Source organism: Neocloeon triangulifer, unplaced genomic scaffold (genome assembly GCF_031216515.1).
Source record: "Neocloeon triangulifer isolate White Clay Creek 2 clone unplaced genomic scaffold, ASM3121651v1 ptg000012l, whole genome shotgun sequence".
NCBI lineage: Eukaryota > Metazoa > Arthropoda > Insecta > Ephemeroptera > Baetidae > Neocloeon > Neocloeon triangulifer.
In genome coordinates this window covers 16837441-16860752 of record NW_026775554.1, presented here as the reverse complement: position 1 = coordinate 16860752, position 23312 = coordinate 16837441, and the positions used below count along the sequence as shown (strand labels likewise).

General features: G+C 35.8%; 1 protein-coding gene across 1 annotated transcript in view; it reads right to left on the bottom strand.

Annotated features, from left to right (window-relative positions):
- Positions 1 to 23312, bottom strand: part of LOC132196691 (locomotion-related protein Hikaru genki-like) — a 41297-nt gene that overhangs the window by 1862 nt on the left and 16123 nt on the right. Inside the window, exons 3-8 of the mRNA XM_059619504.1 lie at positions 22421 to 22512; positions 13510 to 13675; positions 12491 to 12664; positions 8662 to 8796; positions 4014 to 4157; positions 1763 to 2167 (exon numbers count right to left, since the gene is read on the bottom strand). Coding sequence (XP_059475487.1) covers positions 1763 to 2167; positions 4014 to 4157; positions 8662 to 8796; positions 12491 to 12664; positions 13510 to 13675; positions 22421 to 22512 — 1116 coding nt within the window. The remainder of the gene's footprint in view (positions 1 to 1762; positions 2168 to 4013; positions 4158 to 8661; positions 8797 to 12490; positions 12665 to 13509; positions 13676 to 22420; positions 22513 to 23312) is intronic.

The window sequence follows — 23312 nt, the reverse complement described above, 5'->3', positions numbered from 1 at the left end:
GCTGAATTTTATTTTTTGGGCTTCTACTTTTTTTGTTCAAATGTAGATTTGTGTGTATTTTGGTATTTTTAACAATTTATGTTATTATATCAATAGAAAATTGATGAAAACAATCAACTTGAAGTTTTTTCTCTTTCATAAAACAGCATTAACTGCAAAACTTATTCTTTTTTTTCTATAATTGTAAGTCAACTCATTCAGCAAAAAAAAAAAAAAAAAAAACGAATGCCGCAGCATCAAAGCGCCTCAAAGTAACAACTTGGCAGAGTGCATGACTGTATTTAGCATTCCATTCAACCATTCTCATTAGATAAGCGAGAATTTTCAGGTGGAAAAAGACGCGGTTATTCAGCAGTCGGTTGGCCCCGCAGCAGCAATATCGGCTGCACTCAAAGCGAGCCGAAGAGGCTACTTTGTATTCAGAGTTGCGGCCGCCGTTTGATGGTGTGCAGCGCAGCCAGCGGTTTAGACGGATATTGGTCGGTCGGCCTAATTACCCTGCGCGTCGCTCACCTCATCCATCTATAGCTCACGTGAAAGAGCAAAAATTGCACACCCCAACAAGCGGCACTCTCTCGCAAATACAATTATTATTTCATGGCGGTGGAGCGGAATTGGACGCTTTTTTTCCATTTGCGGTGGCGAAACCATACCAAGTACCGAAAATTTGTTCTGGCAAAAGGGATTAATCACCACAACTCTGAACGAAGAGACCCCCCCCCCCTCTTCAAATATCTTCGTAAAAAACGACTCACAAAATTTGAGGCTTAAATTATAAACTTTTTTTCAAAGATAGTTTGTTTTATTTTGTTTAATGCGTAAACTTTAGGTGGAGGCCAAATTCAATAAATAACGCATTGAAAAACAATATTTAGAAAACACGCTAGGATTTTAGTGTCCATCAATTTCTTTAAGTAATAATAAAATTAAATTTGATTTATATATAATCACAAATCAAGCTTTATTCAAATCAGTTTTAATGAGAAATTTTCAAAAAAAAAAAAAATCTATCTGTAGACTCCAACCACAATACATGCATAAAGGTAAATATGTATAAATTATGGCTTGGAGCGTGCAATTGTCCGGTTAAATTGAAAAGTAAAGAATGTTTAAAAATAAATATCAAAATTTGCTCTTCTGCACAACATACTTCTTGTAAGTTAGAGATAATGGTATTTTAATAGTGCAATTACTACAATTTCATAGATTTTTAATACATGATTATTATATTTTTAATTTCCTTAATTAAATTTATCAAATATAAATGACTACACAGTTCAATGTTGTGAAAGTCTCGCAGGTTATTCTAACAAATAGTTCATCTGAACTATTGTTTAAATTAATTTATTTTATATATTATACGTGATACAATTAATAATAAAAATTTATTTTGTATTTTAATTGTTGTTGTTTATTCTACTCAAGTCATACATGAAAAAAAATTAAATTGGAAAAATGAGCAGAAAGGGTATCACAACTAGCAGAGGTCTGCTAAAACGCCCGACATCAAAAATAATTGTAAATTGAAACTGATTAAAAATATTAAAGAGCATGTTTTTTAATTAACTATAAATAAATAATTTTAATAACAAAATTGCTTGGAAAAATTAATACTTTTAGTTCTGAATAAGTTAAATAAAGATAAAGTTGTTTATTTTATTATTCAAACCTTTACAGTGTAATTGCTAAGTCTTTTTTTTCGATTTCAAGAATTAAATTTTTCTTCTCTTGTAAAAAATTATAAATTTTCAGTGGTACTTACATAGGGGTGCTTTGTGCGACCAGAATCCATTCTCAGTGCAGACGATCGTGGGTTCGCCCATCAGTTGGTGCGAATCGGAGCAGCCGAACTGAACAGCACTGCCGACAGCGTATCTGCCGTCCGAAAGAGCCCTGCCGCCAGCCTCCAGGATGCGACCATTCGCCGGGGGCAGCGGGGGCGGACAGTGCACAGGTTGGCAGCGCGGAATGTCGCCGATCCACCGTCCGTCGCTGCCGCACTCGAGGCCGGGAGGCCCTGTCAGACGGTAGCCCCACCTGCAGCGATAGTACGCGCGGCCCAGGTAACTTGTGTTCTGCTCAATCAGCTCGAGGTGAGGGTCGCCGATGTCCCTGAGACGGGGGCAGCGCACTGGTGTGCAGCTCGGAGGTGGACCTGACCACTTGCCTGTTTTAACAAAGTTGAAGAAAAAAATCTTATTTAAAAATTGGCTTATGTAAGTCAGTTTATCGAACAATGATTAATTTAATACAAGAGCAAGTTAAATTTTTTATTTTGATCATTATTATGAATAATCAATATTTACAGAATGAGAAATAAATATTTTTACATAAAATAAACTGTAAAAATTGGAATTGTATTCTAAATTATCCAAATTTTTATAACTATTTTATAACACTGAAAATATTGGAAGAAATTTTTTCCGTTTTAAAACTGTTTTTTTAGGGTCAGGCCAAGTCTTGTCGGCCTGAGCCCTTTGTTGGTGGTGTCGAAGGCAGTTAATATTAATTCAATTTTAAAGAATTTCTAAACAGAAAATTTTGCTATTTTCATATCGTGGGCTTTTTCTGAGCCATTTGTAGACTGGCTCGATAAAAGGCATCAATTATTACTCAAACAGACGAAAAAGCTCAATTATATTAGCGTTACCGACAAATTAATTTGAATATTTCCAAACATTTGAAAATGGTTTTCCATAGTTTGAAACATTCTTTTGGTGAAAAAGCAAAAATGAAACGAATAATTTCAAGAATTAGTTGATCCAAAAATTATAATTTAAAAAAAGGCGTGCTTTCAGAATAGGCAGATTAGTGACCACCTCCTTCTAGACTTTACCCAATTATTCTGGTTCAGCAAGTTTGAACTTACTTAAAAGTTATTGAGGGTTCCTTTACGGTTGGCTAAGTTTGGAGAATAAAACATAGAATAGAATAGAAAATAAATTTCTTCTCAACAATATACCGCTCAAATCTCCATACTAACACGCTGAATCAATAAGTTAAGATCTACTTATCAAAACAAATTCATCCCAAACGTACGACCACTTTAAACAATTCAACATAATTTCAGCTTTGAGCTGATTTCTCTACCAGCAGAATTGAGATGCCCTCATTGGTTATTCTAACGTATGTGAATTTTTTGCGAGAAAGAGAATTTCTTGTCAGAGAGAAAGAGTGTGCAAGGTTGGAAAGCAAATAATCCACAGTCAGTCAGCGAGCAGAATTTGGTCTGACAAGAGAGCGGCGCCGTGTTCAGAAAGGCGAAAAAAGACGGAAACATATAAAGGGGAAATAAGAAGGGCGAACGGGGAATTCTCTTTTGTGCTCGCGCAACAGAGAAAAGTGGCATTTTATGAAGTAGTCGGCGGGCGGTGTGTTTTTAATTAAAACGTTGCAACTTTTAACAGGTGGAAAGAGAGAGAACGGAAAAGAGACGCCTTTCGTTTCCACTCTCTTAAGTTGTGTTATTATTGGAAAATGTTCCCAATTTCCTTACTTGGCAAAGCAGCGAGTGAAATGGGGAAAGAAGTTATTCCAGAGAATAAATGGAAAAACTTGCTTAGCCGATCGTGGTGCAACCTCATTTCCAAGTATAGATAGAAATACCCTCTGTACTTTTAACAAGTAATTTGTATGCACCGTCGCAAAAAAAGTGGAAAGTTTGAAAGACGGCCAAACACACCAGAAAGATGAAATGCATGTCTGGAGGTCAAGGTCGGTGCCGCAAGCCAAGGAGCCTCGACTCAAATGATAAAATATTGACGCGCGCACCGAGTATGTAGTGAGCAGGTCTGCGAATTTAAGCTCTCTGGATGCGCGCCAACTTCATATGTACAAGATGAGCGCAGCTTTCCGCACGGCTTACCCTATCAAACATTTATACGCGTTATTTTCGGTTTTCACGCCTCTTTTCTCACGTACTATTTTTTTCTGCGGTGCTCATTTTTGTATTTTTCTATTTCGCAGCACAAAAGGAAAGCGAATTTCAATTTGGTCGCTTATTGATTTGTTACCTGTCGCGTGGCACGTCAGATTGGCAGTTCCGTTGAGGACGAAGCCCGTGGGACACTGGAACACGGCCGTGTGCCCCAATCTGCTGCCCTCCACCCTGGCCGTCACGTGTGGGTCGTCGACTTCTAACGGTGCACAGTGGATTGCTAGAATGAAAATAAAGATCACATTGAATATTAATTTTTTTAATTGGGAAATGCGTGTGCGGGTCAGGGAGGGTTCAAAATTAAAGTTCAAGAAAATTAAGTGAATTTCTGACAACTGCTGCTGTGTCTGTTCTTCTATATATCCGTATATATCCATGAAAATTTTGCAGTTTGTAGCTCCCACTCTATTAATATATCATTATAGCTTGGTGATGAATTTGATACTATACTATATTCTGCATACTAATATTGAGAAAGCAGTGTGTGATATAATTAGGCAAAGCTCATTAGATTCATACAATTAAGACAGTAGATGCCCATTGCACATAAACCCAAAAAACCGCAGGCCTGTAGTGGAACTAACTGGAGTAGTGAATTCTCTACAATAGAGCATAGACCGATCTAACAGTAAGAAAAAGTTATGAGCAATTTATTAGAGCTGTATCGCAATGTAATGTATTATCCATTTGTAGAGATACCACAGCTCTAGAAATTTTCCCACAACTTTATACTAGCCCTTAATTTTGCTGGGTGTACGAATTTAACGTATTTCTTGATTAATTTAACTGTCTCATTCTAATACTTCTTATCTGACACCAGGAGAAGTAAGAGTAAGGAAAATTGGTGGTATTGTTTTTTGAATAAGAAAAGATTGTATATTGAATTCCTGTAGCAAACATATTAAAAATCAAGATTAGTGGGAGATGATATATTTGTTAATAAATTTAATTTAAAATTAAGTGTATTTTTAAAATTGTGATATTATTTGGATTTTTGCTTGTTTTTTTTGCCGTGCGGCTTATTCTTTGTTGATCTTATAATTAAAATAAAAGTGCTGTGGCAGTGCTCTGCCATCGCCATGCCATCGCCATGCCATCGCCATGCCATCGCCATGCCATCGCCATGCCATCGCCATGCCATCGCCATGCCATCGCCATGCCATCGCCATGCCATCGCCATGCCATCGCCATGCCATCGCCATGCCATCGCCATGCCATCGCCATGCCATCGCCATGCCATCGCCATATATATACATACATAATAATTTTAATTTTTTATAAAAAAAAATCCTAAAAAATGAAATACACTTATGCCTTTAATATTTCTTTATTTAAAAAATTATGAAAATTACTTGGTCAAAAAAATTAAATAATATGTTATGAAAACATTTTAGTTGCAAATGATATTTTAATTGCGTCTTGTAATTTTGATGTCGGTTTATAATATTTTATGAATTGTGTTTCTTTCATTTGATATTTTAATCAATTTCATTTAATTTTTACTATAAAATCCCTTTATAGATATCGATCTTCGGTCTGCCTGTAGCTAAATTTCCAATTTGAAATTCAAAGCGACGCGGCTTTTATAAAACAAAATGCTAAATTGTGAATTATATGGAAATTCACTGTATCGTTGCATCACATAGTAATAAATTTTGACGGTGGCAAGGAAACGCTTTTTGAAACCATCAAAGTATCAATTTCGCCGCACATTATGCACTTTTATTCACTTTTTAGAGAGCGGCTGAGCCCATTTGAAAGTTAATGAAGACGGCAGACTGAATATGAGAGCTGCCGACCAATTCCCAGCGGCTTCCAATCTGAATTTCCCACACCGAAAATTGCATCTCGCCTTTTCCAATCGCGGGCAATTCGATGGAAAATATGCCTTGGCAAAGGGGGCGTGCAGACCCTAAGAATGCACCAGGGAGTGCCTTGGGCGTCTGTGTTTGGCGGCGGAATCTTCCCACGGGCGAGACCCTTTCTCCCCGTACTTGATGCTTTCATTCCAGCGGCACACAAAAGTAAGTGCAAACGAGGCCGACGCACACAAACAAGTAGTTCCCCGCTTGCTTTTTCTTATCTCGAGACGGGGGATAAAACCAACGTAAGCCTAGCTGGGGGATGCACCAGCAGTAAACACGCGCTAAATGAACCGACCCCTAACGAATCGCAGTCAGGGTGAATTTATGTGAGGGCTGCTGTCCTTCGAAAACTTTGAATAACGACGGCAATGTTTGTACATTGTTAAAGCTGGATGATCAGGAGGGGTTTGAACCTTGGAGATTTTCGCATATTGAGAAAAATAAAAAAGCTGAAAATATCCTCAAAGGAGGGTTTTACAAGAAACTCAAGCTCTCTGACGTGAACTTTTACAGTGAATTGTAAATTGCATGGAAATTTTTTGTTCAATACATACCAATTTAATTTTAATTTTGATTCTGATTTTAAGCATTTGCTGGAATTTGCAAACTAATATAGTATGATTTGAAATTATAACATTGAGCATATGTTAAAAAATGCTTTCCACCATCAAATTATTCAAGGTGTATTTTATCTATCCAGGAACTGCGTGGAAGTTTGTAAAATTTGATCAAATTCTCTCTTCTCAAGACTTAAGAATTTCATTGGATTTTTTTACGTAGTCAAATGAGAAAGAAGAACATATTTTAAGTTTAAAAAATGGACCAACGTAGTAAGTAACATCAAAAAATATATCGATGTGAGCTACAGAGCAATATGTAGAGGAATTGGAAAACAATTTTACTTGAATCAATGAGTTTCAATCATGAGGCGTTAATAACAAATATAAATTATAAAAATGCATATAATATTTAATTTGCTAAAAATATTACAACTGATTGAAATGAAAAATTTAACATTACTACGATCTGCAAAAAAAAAATTAAAAAAAAAATATAACTGATAAATAATAATTTGTTATATTTTAAAATTATGTGAAAAAATTGAAGAAAAAAAAATTTACTAAAAATTTTATTAAAAATTATATATACGTAAATAAAGCTTAGTATTAAAAATTTTTTATAAAATAAAAACAGCAACGTTTACGGGGAATTGAAGTAAAAATAAATCAATCGCAGTGAGTGCTTTCATTTTGATTGGATTAACCTCCACCCCCATTAAAAGCTTAGCTTCGAAAGTGCACCGTTGCATAAATGATTAAAAGCCGACGAATTTACCCGTCGTTTCGCGAAATACTCCTCCAAAATCCACTTTTCCCTGCACGTCATCAGCAACAACTCAAATATTGCTGAGGGTGCGTCAATTCCACGGAGGGAGACGAAGGAGAGCATTTCGGATGCAATCAGTCAAGACAGAAGACCGAAGACGGCGGCGAGTCTAATTCATTAGGCACAACAAGCGGCATACTGCAAGTCAGTGGGGCGTGCATAAATTTTATTTTCGGCAAAAAGGTCCGCAATCAAGGGGTCAGCACTCAAACGGAAAATGACGAGAGCGATTATTTGGCCTGCGGCACTCGCATATTTTGTTATTTTTGGATCGTTGCCGGGGAGATTTTAATTTCAGATTTAATATCTCAGCGGAATTTATTGAATTTCATTCTGCGAATCGAATTTTGCACGCGCTTCTTTTGATGCTAACTTTGTCAAGCAGGTTTACAAGAATGAAAGAAAAAGTTGTAGCTAAAAAAGGAGCTGATCAAAGTGCTGGATTAGGCACTGGGAAAAGAGAGCGAAAGACGAGCAGAGGATGATGCGGATAAGGCAGAAGTTGCCTCTCGGATTTCCACCGCTGGTCAGATGTGAAAAGTGATGAAGGGATAGATCAATATGGAGCGATAGCCTTACAGCAGTGAAACTCGCTCACCAGCCGGCCGACCAGCCAAACGTGTAAACTTGGAACGAAAAGAAAGCAAAACTTAGAGACTGATCGGATCGGTACTCTCGATATTTGGAAAAAAATTAGACGTGTAATAAACATCGATCATGCAATACCTCAAGAAAAAAAGCAAAAGGTACTAAAAAATATATCAAAATAAAAATATCAATTAAAGTACAAAATAACCTTACAATTAGCCCACACAAAAATTAAATTTATATTTTAAGCAAATTTGGAATAAAATTTAAATAATTCATATATATATTCCCTTTTTATCCAACACTATCAGTTTATTTTATTTAATAATAATTATATATATTTTATAATCTATTCAATCCATGAAATTTAAAAAAAATTAAGGAGGCTACGTAAAATATAATAGGAAAATAATAAAATTAATTATCTTTGAAAATTCATATATTGTTGGTTGCATATTGGAATTCAAATTCATGTATATCTCAGGAAAATGATTTCAAAAGTCCAAATATGTTACTATTTGTTAAATATACAGAGTTTGAAAAAATGAGCAAGAATGAGCCTTTAATTAATTAAATATATAAAATTAAAATAAATAATGTAAAAAACCAACTTTTGATGAGTTATGTAAAATTATTTTCAAGTGTAGACACTTATCCATGACGTTCGATTAAAAATTAAAAGGTTTTGTTTTCCAAGCAAATATGTGAACAGTGAAAGGGAGCCGAGATAGAAGGTTGCCCCGAGCCCTGCCGGAGTTGAAAGTAAGCCCGGGTGAAAGGAAAGACACACATTGACTGCGAATCCGAAGAGAGACAAAAACTTTTGGGGCGGCAATTATTGGCGAGGTGATCAATATCTGGAACGGCGCAAGGGAAAACACTTACCCACAACATTGATTGTGACGCTGTTTGTGAGTCCGTGGGGTGTCGTGCAAGTGAACGCACCTGAATCCTGGGGCTTACTGTAATAAATGGAGAGGCGATACTTCCAATCACGTTCCTCCGCAGATATCGCCCAACCTGCAACAGACAAATTGATCGCGAAAATTAGATTATTATAACTATTTACCTTGAAAATTAAAAGGAAATTAACATAGTTAAAATAGAATTTCAAAAGAAAATGTTTTTATAATGGAAAAATTAACAAAAAATCGTTATAAAAATTCAGTTTTAAAGTCACTGTCAGTTATTTTGATTGAACAGAAAAGAGGGAAAAAAACATTTAAGAAAAGAAGAAACACTTAATGTTTCAACTTTTTACTGTCTAAAAATTAATATTTCAATTTCAAGAATCGTGGGGGTTCTTCTACGAGAACAAAAGTTTATGTAATAAAAAGTCTAGAAGTCAAAATAGAAACAAGTGACATAAACATCTGGCAAAATTACTCTCGCTGAAAAATTCTCTGTCAGGCAGATGAATTTTGCGCGCAGCCAAAAAAGTTAACAAGCGTGTTGACTTGGCTTGCGTATATAGTTTATGTTTTTGCATCGGCGGGCGGCGAATCTAATGGAATAGCGTTGTAGAGCGCGAATTGCCTCTCGTCGTTCCTATCTCTCTCTCGGAGCCTCTCAGTTTATTGATCAACTCGCCCGTCAGAAATCGCGAGCTGCAAATCGACCGTGAAATGAGCAATCCCCCGTGTGCATGCAAATTTATTTATTTATTTATAAATGAGCATTTTTCCGAACGACCGAACGTGACGTTTGGCCGTTTGATTTGTGTTTTTTGCTCGTTGAGCATGGAAATTTTTGCAATTTCCATCACGTGCACACCATTATATTCTGTTAAGCCTGTCACTTGATAATTGGCAGGCGATTTGGCAGTTCGTGTCATGATATCGCAAAGCCCCGCACTCGCTGACTCTTCTCCACGGTTTTTACATGCAATTTATCGTTGACGCTTTGTTCCCGAACGTGAGAGAGGGTTTGGCCGAAAATAAAAGATAATTTTGCCACCCCTGCATGTGTTTTTCCAAATGAAAATACTCATGCGGATATAACGGTGGACACGCAGTTTGAATATAATTATGTGTGAGAATGGAAGCGTGAATTATTTAACGAGCGGGTGTCAATGCAGCATTTTGCAGCATGGTATGTTATGTATAGAATTTGAAAGTATTTATTTATCTCGAGAATAAATTAAGTTGATTGCTTCAAAATTCTGTACCAAATATTAAAAAAAGGGTAACAACTTACAGCTATTGTAATATAAATAATTCGTTAACATGAAGAAAATTTTAATGACAATCTTTAATAATTAAAACGTAAATCCATTTTTAACCAACAGAATTTATTTTGAAACTTTTGAATGGCTAGGTTGTACCGTGAAAAATACAAGTTTAAAATCAAGTTATAAAGTTATGAAACCTTGAATTTTCAAAATGGAGTTATCCAAATGATAATTACCGCTTGTGCTTTTTTTTCATCTTTATATCACACCTTGAAATCTGTATTGAGAATTATACATACATATTACCATGATAGTTATCTCAAATTTTTGTGATGTTTTTAATTATTTTTCTTGTATATTCTAGGAAAGCGTCCTCCGCAAAATATTATAATAAGACTTTAAAGATATTTTTGGTCAGCATGGAAATGGAAATCCACTTTTATATAAAATAAACCGTCATCTTTTTTTCAATAAAGAACTCAAATCGTTTTCCAGTTTGCACAGCTTCCCTTTTTTTACATCAGCTGAGCATAGCAAAAAATAGCATATCTCATCCGTTCTCCCATTTCTCCGTAATTTGCCTCTTCACGAGCGAGCATTGTTATCGCAGCTGTGGGATGCAAATTGCATCTGTGTAACAATGAAATCTAACTGGTGCGCCTTTATGATGCTAAACTACCTGGCTTTTTTCAGCATTACTATAAATCGCGTCGGCCTGTGTCACATGAATATGCATTTCTGCTGCAGCACACTCGCCGCAAAAGTGCTGAATTATGCTGCGACGAGAGAGAGAGAGAGAGAGGTGATAAAATTATATCGCCGCCTTTCCTGCTGAATAATAAAAAGGCGTGCCGCGTATTATTCCACGTCCTCTCCGAAAATATTAGCCTGCCAAAGGCAAACATTACGGCGGCAGTCGTATTATTTTATTTCTCGTCCCGCGGGGCCCCCGAGTCAATATCCTTGACCACAATGACGACCTCTGACTTTCGCCTAAGCAAATATTTCCGGCTGCACGCGCATCTCCCAATCGTCATCCACAACCATCATATCTTTATTTACCATGTATAAATTTTTCTATGCCAGATGTAATTTCAGCTGGGACAGCAGGGGGAGCAAACAAAATTGAGGAATGGTAGTTCAGGGGATTTAATCTGGGGGAATGCATTGTGTTGGAATGGGATCTTGTGCAGGATGACATATATGAGATACAATGGATTTCATTCAGTTAGATGAAACAAGACTTGATAATTAAATATTTAATTTTATTGTTCTTACAGCATGCTCCTGGACTTCATTCAAATTATTTCCAAACAATGCTGAGAAGCACAAATTTAAAAATATTTCAAATTTTCCCTGCAACGAATGAACATGCAATACAAACAACTGATTTTTAATCTAATATTTGATGAATTATCAAATTTGCTCAAAATCTAGCAAAACAATTTCCCGCCTAGATACTAGAAATTCATTTTCAAAACACATATTTTGAACGAAGTGAATATTTTGCTAAAACTTCCAAGATCCAAGAGACCTCTCCACCGAAGTCAGCCTAAAAAAATTAAGAAGATAAAATCTATTTGAGAGAAAAATGAAAAGGAAATATTACACAATACATCCTTTGAAATCAAATAATTTATTGAGTCAATCACGCTACTCAAGCCATTTTTGCATGTCCCCTCTTGTGTCAGGAGTCTCTAAATATGCAAATGACGAAAAATTCACATGAATAAAGATAAAGCGGTATTGAAATTTTGTCTCGCGAGAGAGTCGGAACGTCGCCGTTTGAGAGTTATACGCGCTTGTGCATATAAAAACGGAACGGAATAATCAAGCCCGATTCAATTCAGAGTGGCTGGCAGAAAAAAGAAAACACTGCACAAACGACGAAAGAGCTCTTGCTGAAAAGATGATAAAGCCAATTCATAGTCATGGTTGTTGAACCCGATTCCTGGCAATTGCGGCGCCTTTTGCCGGGCCACTTTTCATGTTTGGCGGCACCCGTCTAATAAAAAAGCAGCAAAATTCTTATCTCCGCCGATTTCAAATATATATAAAAACAAAAACCTCTCGTGAAAGGGCTGTTCTCGAAATCCGATGCTTTTATCTCTGCCTTTTTCCGCAGGATAATTTCCCGGTCTCGCGCGAGGTATAAATTTCGCCGCACGTTCAAAGCCGCGTTTAATGTCTTTATATACTATGGGCCGTATCGGATTTTCATCTTTCTCCGCCCTAATGCTTTATTGCCTGCAGATACCGCAGGGTCAGGGGTTTGAAAAATCCTAGGTCAGAAAAAATACAAATAATGCTGGAGGCAAGATTCTCAAGTCTTTTTCTGCTCTTTTTCAGAATTTCTGATTTCCCGTCAGAAAAAAATGTGCTCACGCCTGGTTAATTTTCAGAAAAATTAAGTAAGTGATAACTTATTTGTTTAATTAACAACCCCTTTATCTGATGCGTAATTATATTTTATCTTCCCTGAATGCTATTTTTTGTTGAAATAAATGTGGAGGAATCTTTGTTAAAATTACCAAAAACACTCACCTGTCAGGTACTGCCGGAAGCTGGAGCTCCAGCTCCACTCGGGGTTGCCCAGTTTGCGCGCGAACACGCACTCCAGGTGGACTATGCTGCCGGGGAAGACGGCCAGCTCGCCGTCGGGCTCGACGGAGGCCGACCCAGCTGGGACTCGCACCAGAACCGTGGGAGGCGCGTCATCTGCAAAAAATATCACCAAAATGGATTTCGCCAGGCTTAAAAAGAGGCACGTTGACGTTGCTATAAAGTCAAAATTATGGGAGGAGGGACACTTTTACGACTGCCAGTTTGACAGCAGGGAAAATGACAACAGCGTTAGCGATTTATGGGCAAGTCGATTTAGGTTTGTAGATATTTCAAAAGAATATTGTTTTGAGATAATTTTTTTGCATATCCTAGGAGGATAATGTGGTTTTAATTTTTAGTGTGACCATTAAAAATTTTATAAATAATTGTTAGAAGACTAACAAATTAAAATTCTATATCTTTTTTGTTTAGAAAAACAAAAACCATTTGAATTTTAAGCCAGTTTTATGCTATAGAGCTATAAAAAATTATTAAAATTATTAAATGTTATTTAAATTCATCATTCAAAATTACTCCCTTTTATCGGTTTTTTTCTTCGAATACGCTCTTTTACTGATAAGCAACAGTTTTAAGTTTTAATTATCTTAATAGCAAAATAAAATGAAAAAAGTTGCTTAAACACATTGTTTTTTTTCAAGCACCACTTCTCAAAGAACACCTTTCCCAGATCCGCTTCACAGCAAAATTTGCTGACGGTTAGCAATCACCCGTCAGAGCAAATATAAAAAAAAACTTTGTAACAAATTACGTTCAAAGAGTAGCCTTGCTGATCAGCCAACACTCTGCAAACGAACGCGATTTCCCTTCATTGCGTCAAACAAAACTCTGACCGAGTTTCCGAACTAAAAGTTTTGCAACCAGTTGCAACGTCTAAGTTGTTGCATAGAGGAGATCGTCAGATCCACGCTGGCATAAATGCAAAATAAATATAGATTTACCTGTGAAGTTGGTCAGCAGCGTGGTCGGGATGCAGTTGGGCACCTCGTGGCTCCAAACGCCATTCTGGCAGGTGAGACTGGACTCGCCGAGCAGCTTGTAGACGCCCAACTCACGACAACGAACCGACACCTGGGCCCCGTCGGGAAACGGTAGACGAGTGTCAGCCTAAAAAACAAAAACAAAGCACAACTTGGTTAATTAAAATGTATTTTTTTTTATAGATAGGCATGAAAATAACAGTTTCAACAACTCTTACAATTAGTGTTGTCTTGTTAGTACAATAAAATCGTGAAAATTACTCAATTCTTAAGTACTGCACCAACGATTTAAAACAGCTAATCAAAACAAATTGTAACTGAAGATCGAAATTTCAAGGAAAATGGTACTAAACAAACAAAAAGGCTAAATATAATAAGAAATAAATTGAGAGTTAAAATTTACATTCTTAAAATTTGGCTTATAATTTCTAAATTAATAAATAGTAAGATTTTTGTAAAGAAAAATCTACAATGGCTACCTACCACCAATGCTTATATAAAATATCAAAAAATCTCTGTGAAAAATTTTCCATTATTTGAATTTTTTATCTCTTCAAAACATTTAAAAGGTGTATTGTAATTTGAAATTCTTTGAAACATATACAAAAACATTTTGTAGACAAAATATTTTACGATTTATTCTATTTAATAGAAAAAAGTGCATTTCTTCTCTTGTAAAGTTGTACACATGATATGTTCAATTAATCCGTCTGTAAAAACAAGCCATAATAGCGATCATCATAAGAGTTTTTAAATCAAGAAAAGTTATTAAAATTAAAAGTATTAAAAGTTTGGTTTACTTATTTCTTAAATAATGCTAAAAAATTATTAATTATTATCTATTTTACAGTTTAAAAAATTTTAAAAATTATTAATGAATATAAATCTTTAATAAAATGTTGCTAAACGAATATAAAATCTTTTCAATAATCATGCTCATAAAATGGAGATTACAATTTTTGTTTTAATATATAATTCAAGTCATTAGGATTTGACTGGTATCTAATGGAAGCATAAATTGATGAATTATTCTGAAGGTTTCATCAAATATAAGTTACAGTATAATTAAGATTAATAAAAATTTCAAAAATCTTTTGAAATGCAAATAAAATACAAATGTGTCCGACGGGAACGGAAAAAAATTATTTTCCCGCGGGACTTGCGGGATTCTTGCGGGAAAGGAACTGATTCCATCTAGCGGGAAAGATATCGAGAGGAATTGGGAAATCTGCTGGAAAATTTTTGTTTTTTGATGCATATACGATGACTTATAGAGTGTAAGTAATACAGGCAGTTTACTTGTTTCCATGCATTTTTATTACAAATAATGCATTTTAATAAACAGAAAAATGGCAGGATTGAAAGATTTTAATGCAATGGCCAATTCATCAATTGTAAAATAATGCAATTTATTCACTTCCATGTCTGAACTTGTCTAAATATGTGGGGAACGTTCTCCACGAGACTTGTCAGATTAAAATGGAAATATCATATTGTGCTGGTGGGCAATTGTTTGATCGCATTTTGATGCAGATTTTGTTTGCCTCGGCGGCCGTAATTCACGCAGGCAAACAAGCCGATCTCTCTTTGGCCCCGCGAGCACAAACAGCAGCCCCGTCGGTCGGCGTCCATGAACGAGGCAATTAATTTTATTCCGCAGCAGACCGTGTGTCGGCAGGCAGTTATAAACAAATGATAACGAATTTGTAGGCTGGCAAGGGTCACTTTAATTCCATTTGGCGCAAACGGACTGCGGCTCTCGAGATCCCTCTCGGACGAGATAAAAGAGCGAGAGGGAATAAGAGGAGAGAAAAAACACGCAGCGAGATAACGGACTTCTTTCCTAGCACTGCCGGCCATTGTTGTTAAAACGAGGTACTTTTACAAATGGACACACACATGCAGCCGAAAATAAAGTTGCTTCTTCCTCTTGCCGGTGGGATTTTTTGAAAGTGGGCCCCACGAGCAGCAAACGTAGCCCAAACGGCCGTGCCGTGGTCAACGCAAATGGCGCGTGCTCTTTTAATTTTAGGGCACCTTCGCTCGCAACCCAATTCAGTTTTCGCCACACGCACTACCAGAATGGCACCTATTAAGTGCACGGCCCCGTGTTCTTTGCAAATCGAGCACGAGAAAGGCGTCTGGAGATGTGGAGATAACAAAACTTTGGGAAATTTCCATTTTAAATAAAATTGCAAAGAACGAATACAGTCCATGAATTTAACTGGAAATCGGTATTGAATAAAATTGAATTGTATTAATATTTCCATTACCAAGGGCATAGATTCACATATGCGCGAGTGCTACTTTTTAAAGTAATTAAAATTAATAATTTTTGTAAAATATTAAGGAATTTAATTATTTTTATTTAGCTATCTTTGGAGAATAATATTAACTTTTTAATCGATGGGATGGGGATTTTTTTTATCAATCATTTGTTGACATTTGTATCTTGCAAAAGCTGAAAAAGTAAATTAAATTAAAATTTCCTATCAATCTAACTACAAAGGAATGTGTAAAATGTATATTTCCAAGAAATTTTACCAATTATTGCAACATTAAAATTAATTTACAAAATGATTGGTGTCTACCAGAAGAAACTTTTGATTATTAACAAAATATGGACTTGAGTACCTATGACGATAAACGATTTTGACGTCTGGGTTTAGCTTTCACATTGTGGGTCACAGCACAGATTTTGCGAATTTGTGTAAATTTATTCTGCAAGTCAATATGAGGAGGAGAGCACCTAATCTGAACCAGTCAGTCACTTCAGGCTCGTCGCAATATAAGCACGGGAGAGCACACCGCGCGTCAGGAAAGCGTTTTGCATCTGAGGTTTAATATATCCAATGTTGATTTTGGCGGGTGCTCAACGAGCGAGAGCGAGGCGAAATCCATCCACGGTGCTTTCTCAGAGAGCAGCAGCTACTCGTTTTGTGCGAAATAGGCAGAGCGGTTTGAGAGAGAAGCCCGCGTCGATATTATTATCTATTCGGCAACATCAGCGTGATTCTCTCGTTCTGCTATATTGAGTGGCGGATCAATATTCAAAATTAAATTCTATAGTTTGTCTGCTGACAAGGGAATGTCGGCGTTGACACTGGTTTTTTCAGTCAGGCAAAAATTGGTCAAGTCTTACGAAATTTATAATTTATTATTTAAATTATAATATGAAGCAGTGACTGAAATAAAATTTAATTTGTTGAACAATTTTTTTTTTAATAATAATTATTTGAATGAATCACTAAACCTTAAATTATTTAGCAACAATCAGAATTATAATAAATGAGAATCAATGAAACCGAGTCGCTAGTTATTATTTTAATTTTTAAATATTTATTTTGTCCATTAAAACATTGAAAATAGTTTCTCATTTAGTTTTTACTGCAGTTATTTTTTGGCTCAATAAATTTTATAGCTTTAATTTTTTTACTCTTCTTAAATACAAATAATGCCGTTTTGATTGGCTATCAACCTTGAAAAATAAATTTCATTGTAGATATAAGACCCTATTATTTTATATTTATACTGAAGCTTGGCGGAACTCCCTTGCGAGATCAAGACGCAAACAGCTCAATAGAAAAGTGCAGAATATGCATTATTTTGTATGCATATTTGTATTTCAACGACCTCTATTCCATTTTATTTTCATCTAATGCTGTGGTTTCCGTTATTTATTTATTTCGTGGTGATTCAGAAATAATGGTCCTTCGGATATTCCAATCACGCATCCGTTCTGCGTAAAAATCCAGTTAAACTTTTGGCGGCGTCGCTCGTGCGGAGAGCGGCGCTTGTATAAAATAGAAACAGCGAGAGAGAGGCCGGAGTGAAATTCGCGATTTATTGCCGCCGCCCTGAGTGCGTGTGTATGTTATGCATGAGCTCATTATTCTTTGTGAAAAAAATTTACATACGCGCACCGGAAAGGGAAGTACACATTCAAAGCGGCTGATGAAAAATATGTGCGATTCGTGCCGAGAGCTGATCAAAACAACTCCTGAACTTGGCAGGAAGTCAATCCGTTAGCTTTTTTGGAATATGGGAATGGAAAAATCAAGATCCGTTCGACCTTTTGCACTATACTCTGATTGACACTGAAATCTATTATTTATGTTCAATTAACATTTATTGATTTTTAGCTATAATTGAAATTTACTTTATAAATCAATTACTATGCAATTGAAAAAAATTCATTGAAATACCTCAGATTTTTTTTTCTAATCTTGATACAGATAAATTTTCGTATCCTGTATAGGATGTAATTAATTGATTAATATGCGGTGATTTTATCAAAAGAAAAGTAAAAGTGTTAGTGTAAAGTGAAATAAAAATATATGATAATCATTGTTAACTAATATTTAGTGTAAATGAACTTTTCTCTCTTTGTAATTGAAGTGCGATTCCCTTCAATAGTATTAAAATGAAAAAAAAAATAGCAATAATAATTCCATTATAATCAAGAATGCCGCGTGTTCTAAAAACAGAAGATTGCACGGAAAGAGGAAAATTGCTTGTTCTGAATATCAAATAAGAAAACTTTTATTCTAATTATGCCTCGAACGGATATATCAGAAAAATCTAGTGCACGAAGAGTTTGCTTTCTGTTTCAAATGAATATTTAAAGTTACAAAGCTACATAGCTGAGCATAGCAACTTTCTTTCAGCGAGTTCAGCAGGAAGAGATAGCCGGCCTCTCAAACATTTAAGACAAAAAGTTAGTTAGCTTCTCTCTCTTCCGGAAAGTTCATCCGCGCTGACCCAATTCACTTGATCAACTGCTGCTAAAATACAAGTAAAACGACCTCCACTTTTCAAGAGTCAAACTCTCTCTCTCTCTCTCTCTGGAAAAGTCAGCAAAGGGCTCTGTGTTTTTGTTAACGACGTGCCGGCATTACAGAAGGCAAATTCGCTTGCAGAAAGACAAGTTGCTTGTATGCTTTTCTCGAGAACAGAAGAAACAAAGAGGCAGAGCAGAAAAGGCGCACCTCGTTTACTGATTTTCTGACTCGGGTCGGTTCATATGTATATCGGTGCATCAGTGAAGAAGGAAAAAAGTCTTCTCGCTGATACGAGAGGCGCCCAATTTCGTATTTTATTACAAGGGAAAAACTAGTTTCCGAGAGGCGAAATCAAATTTATTGGCCGTCCGAGAATTTATGTACGCGCGCCTGCATACATAGGGTACTCCCGGCTTGGGCCATGTAATAACGTTTCCTCTCTCTCTGCCTGCGGATTGCTCCTTAACATGACTGATTTCTCATTCGAGATAACTTTCGGACTCAGTGACTGCGGAAATTTTATCGATGGACTGACATGGGGGAAAGCGAAATTTATTGCAAATTGTTTCCTCTAGAACGATCAAGTGGCTTTTGAGTTTTATATATTTCCTCATTTGAAATTCAGATTAGTTTTTCATTGTCAATAAAAAAGACAGGATTATTTTTTTAAATAAATAGTATTTGCATTTAATAATTTTGGTCTACAATTAAAATAATTTTTAATAATGCCGCAAACTTTACAACCAAAAGAAAGTTTGAGTTGGTTCATCTATGGAAGTTTAATTTAGAGCCTAAATATACCATGATAGCTTATGCAATACATCTTTAATAAAAACGTTTATAAATCTTTAATATAACAGAAAATAATTATTGAAAAATATTTTAATCTTAAAATTTGAAAGTTTAATCTTTGAATCAACAAATTTAAAAAACAAAATTATATCAATAAAGGCGGGAGGCTGCCGTGGAAGAGCTCAAATCTCAACATATCAATTGATTCTCGCAAGTGAATGGTCCACAAATCCACACAAATCATTAAAAAATTTGTTTAATAATTACCATCTAACTCTCCGTCAATCTTTTAATATCCATTTCATTCACTTATTACTTTTTTCTAGCCAAATATCACTTTTTTTTGCATTTTAAGTGCAAATAATTATTTATTTGTATGTATTGAAGAAGAAAAACGATGGAGATAGACAATGGGATAAACAGAGACATTAACTGTCAAAAATGGCCAAACTGTGAATGACAAGCAGTATAGCCATTGGAGTGATAAGCAGCCGTCAGCAGAGTTTGAATATTATGATAAATATCACACATCACTCATTTTGACGATGCCTCTGGGCCGTTTCCTTTTTCGCAACTCCTCGCCGCCGTCCTGCTACAAAATTCTGTTCGCTCCACCGAGCAAGGCCCTTTTGAATACGGTGGAGGAATTCTCCTTTGGCCGGCCGACGAATTCCGTGCGGGCCAATATTGGCTCGCATGCACCTATCCTCTTCAATTCCCACCTCTTTTATGCGTCAAGTTTTATTAGTTGCCAAAGTATAGTGGCGCGGTCAGAAAGGGTTCTGACCATAGAGGCCCGGACCGCCTCTTTGAGGTCTCTTTCTAGCTCTGACCAAAGTGAAAAATCACTTTGTGAGAGAGCACAAAATCGAGCTTTATTTGAGCACGTAAGGCGCCATGATTTGTGGATTTCCATTATAGACTGCAAAAATCTGAGTTCGGAAAATTGATAAACAATTTCTGACTCATTTTCTATACAAAATGTATGAAATTAATTATTTAAATTAAGTTATATTACTACATTATTTGTAGGATAATTCTGCTTCTGGATTTTGCAGGAATCTTAATTTATTAATTTTTTATTTATGTGATTTTATATTTCAAATCTTGAATAAATGAAACGGTTTATACAAATCTCCTAGTCAAATATTTTAAATCCAAATTGGAAGCAGAAAATACCTGGAAATTCAAGGTATTTTGTACAATAACAGATTATTCTGAAAAAAGGGAATTAAACACAAATTTAAAGGCATTTCTGAAAGTTTTTTGTTTTATTTTTGGACTAACGAAGAGTTGACGGATGAGAAGTTTTTCCCCCCATTTTATTTCATCAAGAGCAGCCATATAGCTTTGAAGGACTGCACTTCATTTCTCCTTCTTCTTCTTCTTCTTGAGAGAAATGACCTGCTCGATGAGGGTGATATTAAACATGCGATGAAAAATTTGGCCTATCAGCCGCGATGGTGAAAAAAATTCGCCGGGGCGGCATAAAAAATTGGCCGTTTGTGCCGAGGACACAAAATGAAAATCGATCTGGCCGCGCCACCGACACGGGCCTGACGTCAGCCTTTGTGCTGCAAACTGTTGGATCCATATTGAAAATTGATAGCCATTTATTATCGCAACGCGACCGCGAGTATGGCGAGTTTAATCAAATTAAGCCTCGACTGGATTTTGGCCCAGCTGCCGGACCGGCGCTTTATCTCCGTTGCGCGCCGTGTTGCCGATGCTGAAACGAGCGGTTCCCTTTGATGGATTGAAGGGAATTTACGCATACAAGGAAATTTCATCATTTTCATCACGTTCTGGTCCTCAGAAAATGAGAGGTGGTGTTGACACTTTTTATGTCATTTAGATCATGTTGACCTTTTAAATACAAATTGCAACGGCCAGATCGTTGATGCTGTTTTTTGCTATTGTTTCCAATAAAAACGCAACCCACTGTAATTCAAATTTAGCAACTCAAGGGGGTAGATAATAAATAATAATTACATTAAATATTGTATTCGTCAATATCTGAAGAATATTTCAGAAGCAAATCGATATTTTTTTAAACCTAATTTTGATAAACCTTTTGGTTTTAATCCTCTTTGCTGGCTCCCATGAAATTACATAATTTCAAAATTTCTGAAACATTAATGCATGATTTCGCATGTTTTATACAGAAAATTTTTTACGATGTTGTGTTTACTAGAATAAAAAATAAATAATTAAGAACGGTTCATATTCATATTTAATATAGGGTCGAAATTATTTTTTAAATTTATTGGCAAGCATGTTTTTAAATTTTAGATAAAATACTTCCAATTTAAACATAATTAATTTTCCTCTGTCAGTTCTCCGTTTAAAATGACATTTTTTCCTCTGCAGAGTGATAAATAAAATTTCAATCACACGCCTAATCGTGCTTTTGGGGCGAACATTTAAACCAGTTTATCGCCTGTAAATCAGCAGATGAATCTCAAATGGTGCACGAAATTTCATTAGAGAAAAACGACGGCGCCGGTGGAAACTGCAGCTGAGGGAGTTGAGGGGGAGCGAAAAGCAGAGTGGAAAGTGGCGCTGCGAAAATAAGCAGATTTTATCACGAGCGCGCGCGCTGTGTTTCAACACCTCATTTTTTAAGCATGCATACAGACAATGTAATTTCGGAACGAGCATTTTTCAAGTCTCCGGAGCGCCGGCTGAACAAAAGAAGCAAGAAATGTAGCAGAGAAAGGAATATCGGGAGAGAGAGAGAGTGTGCGAAAATTGTCTTCAACTCTCCGGGCACGATTTAATCCCTTTGTGTTGAACATTTTTGTCAAGTAGTCTGCCAGCTGGTCTCTCTCTTTCTCTCTTGCAAAAGACACAAAAAGTACATGTACCGTTCGCGGGCGTGCGGAATTAAAATTTATCCCTCTCCGCGAGAGATGTTAATAATAAGTCCTCTGCTCTCTCTCCAGTCTCATTTTCTGTTAGAGGAAAAAACTCGTTTTCATCCCCGGCTGCACGCGAAGAAAAAAGATGAAATTCGCCCCGCCGACGTCATGTGCACAGGGGGAATATTTTATACGAATTTAATTGCCCGGGTGTGTTATTCTCCCGCGTTTTTTGTATTATTTATCGTCGTCCTAACCGAATTTAGGAATTTGTGTTTATATATATCGCAGAGAGAAGAGAAAATTGCATCAGGCGCAGGGGTTTTTCTGTGTGACAATTTAATTTCCTTTGACCCCGATGGTATGGCGCGTGCAATTTTTCCGGGGCGGATTGTATCTGGGGACGGAGACGGAATATAAGAAGAAGCGGCAACTCACCACAATGCTGACATTCTTGTACATCACCAGCAGCTGAGGCGGAAGAGCGCCGAAATGACAGCTCCGGAAAAGAGGATGATACTTGCCGCCGCCTGCGAAAAAAAACAACAAAAATAAATACGAGCGCTCCATTGCGAAAAAGCAGCGTTGGTGGCTTAAAAGCCGTGATGCGAAGTATAGTGCTTTGTGCGAAGTGATAATGAATTGTGGCAAATCCCTCGGCATGATGGTTGCCAAAGTGGGAAAAGTGCTGCTTTTTGGCTACAATGTTTAAAAACTATTTCAGTAGAAAAAAAGCACCATGTTGTTTCTTATTAATGGATTGATATTTTTCAGTCGGAGCTACGAATATATGGTAAGAATTTTAGAATTTTAATAATGTTTATAAATTTACCAATAAATTATTAAAGATTTATCAAAATTGACAAAAAAAATTTTGTTTAAGAAACACTAGTCTAAATAAAATTAAATGCATCTATATTTTAAATATTTTTTGAAACCGTTAAGAAGTTTTACTTTTATATTTTTCAATATTCATATTTTCATATATTATTTATTATTCTAATATAACAAGAATTAGTATTTCAATGATTTATTTAAGTACACAAAATTATTTTAAGAGAAATAATTAAATATTTATTATTAGATTTAATTATATTTTGCAATTTAAATTTTTGTGATGTACAATTGATGTTTAAAGTCATCTAATGGCATCAAATATGCTATGCATTTGTTTTTGTTTTTGTAGCATCTGGTCAAGAGGTATTGAATTAGTTTATTACTTAATCACTTAAATGGATAAAATTAATTATGAATTTAGAATTGATATAATATATATTACTTTATTTGAGAAATTGAGAATACTCAATAAACATACATCATTATATTGTGT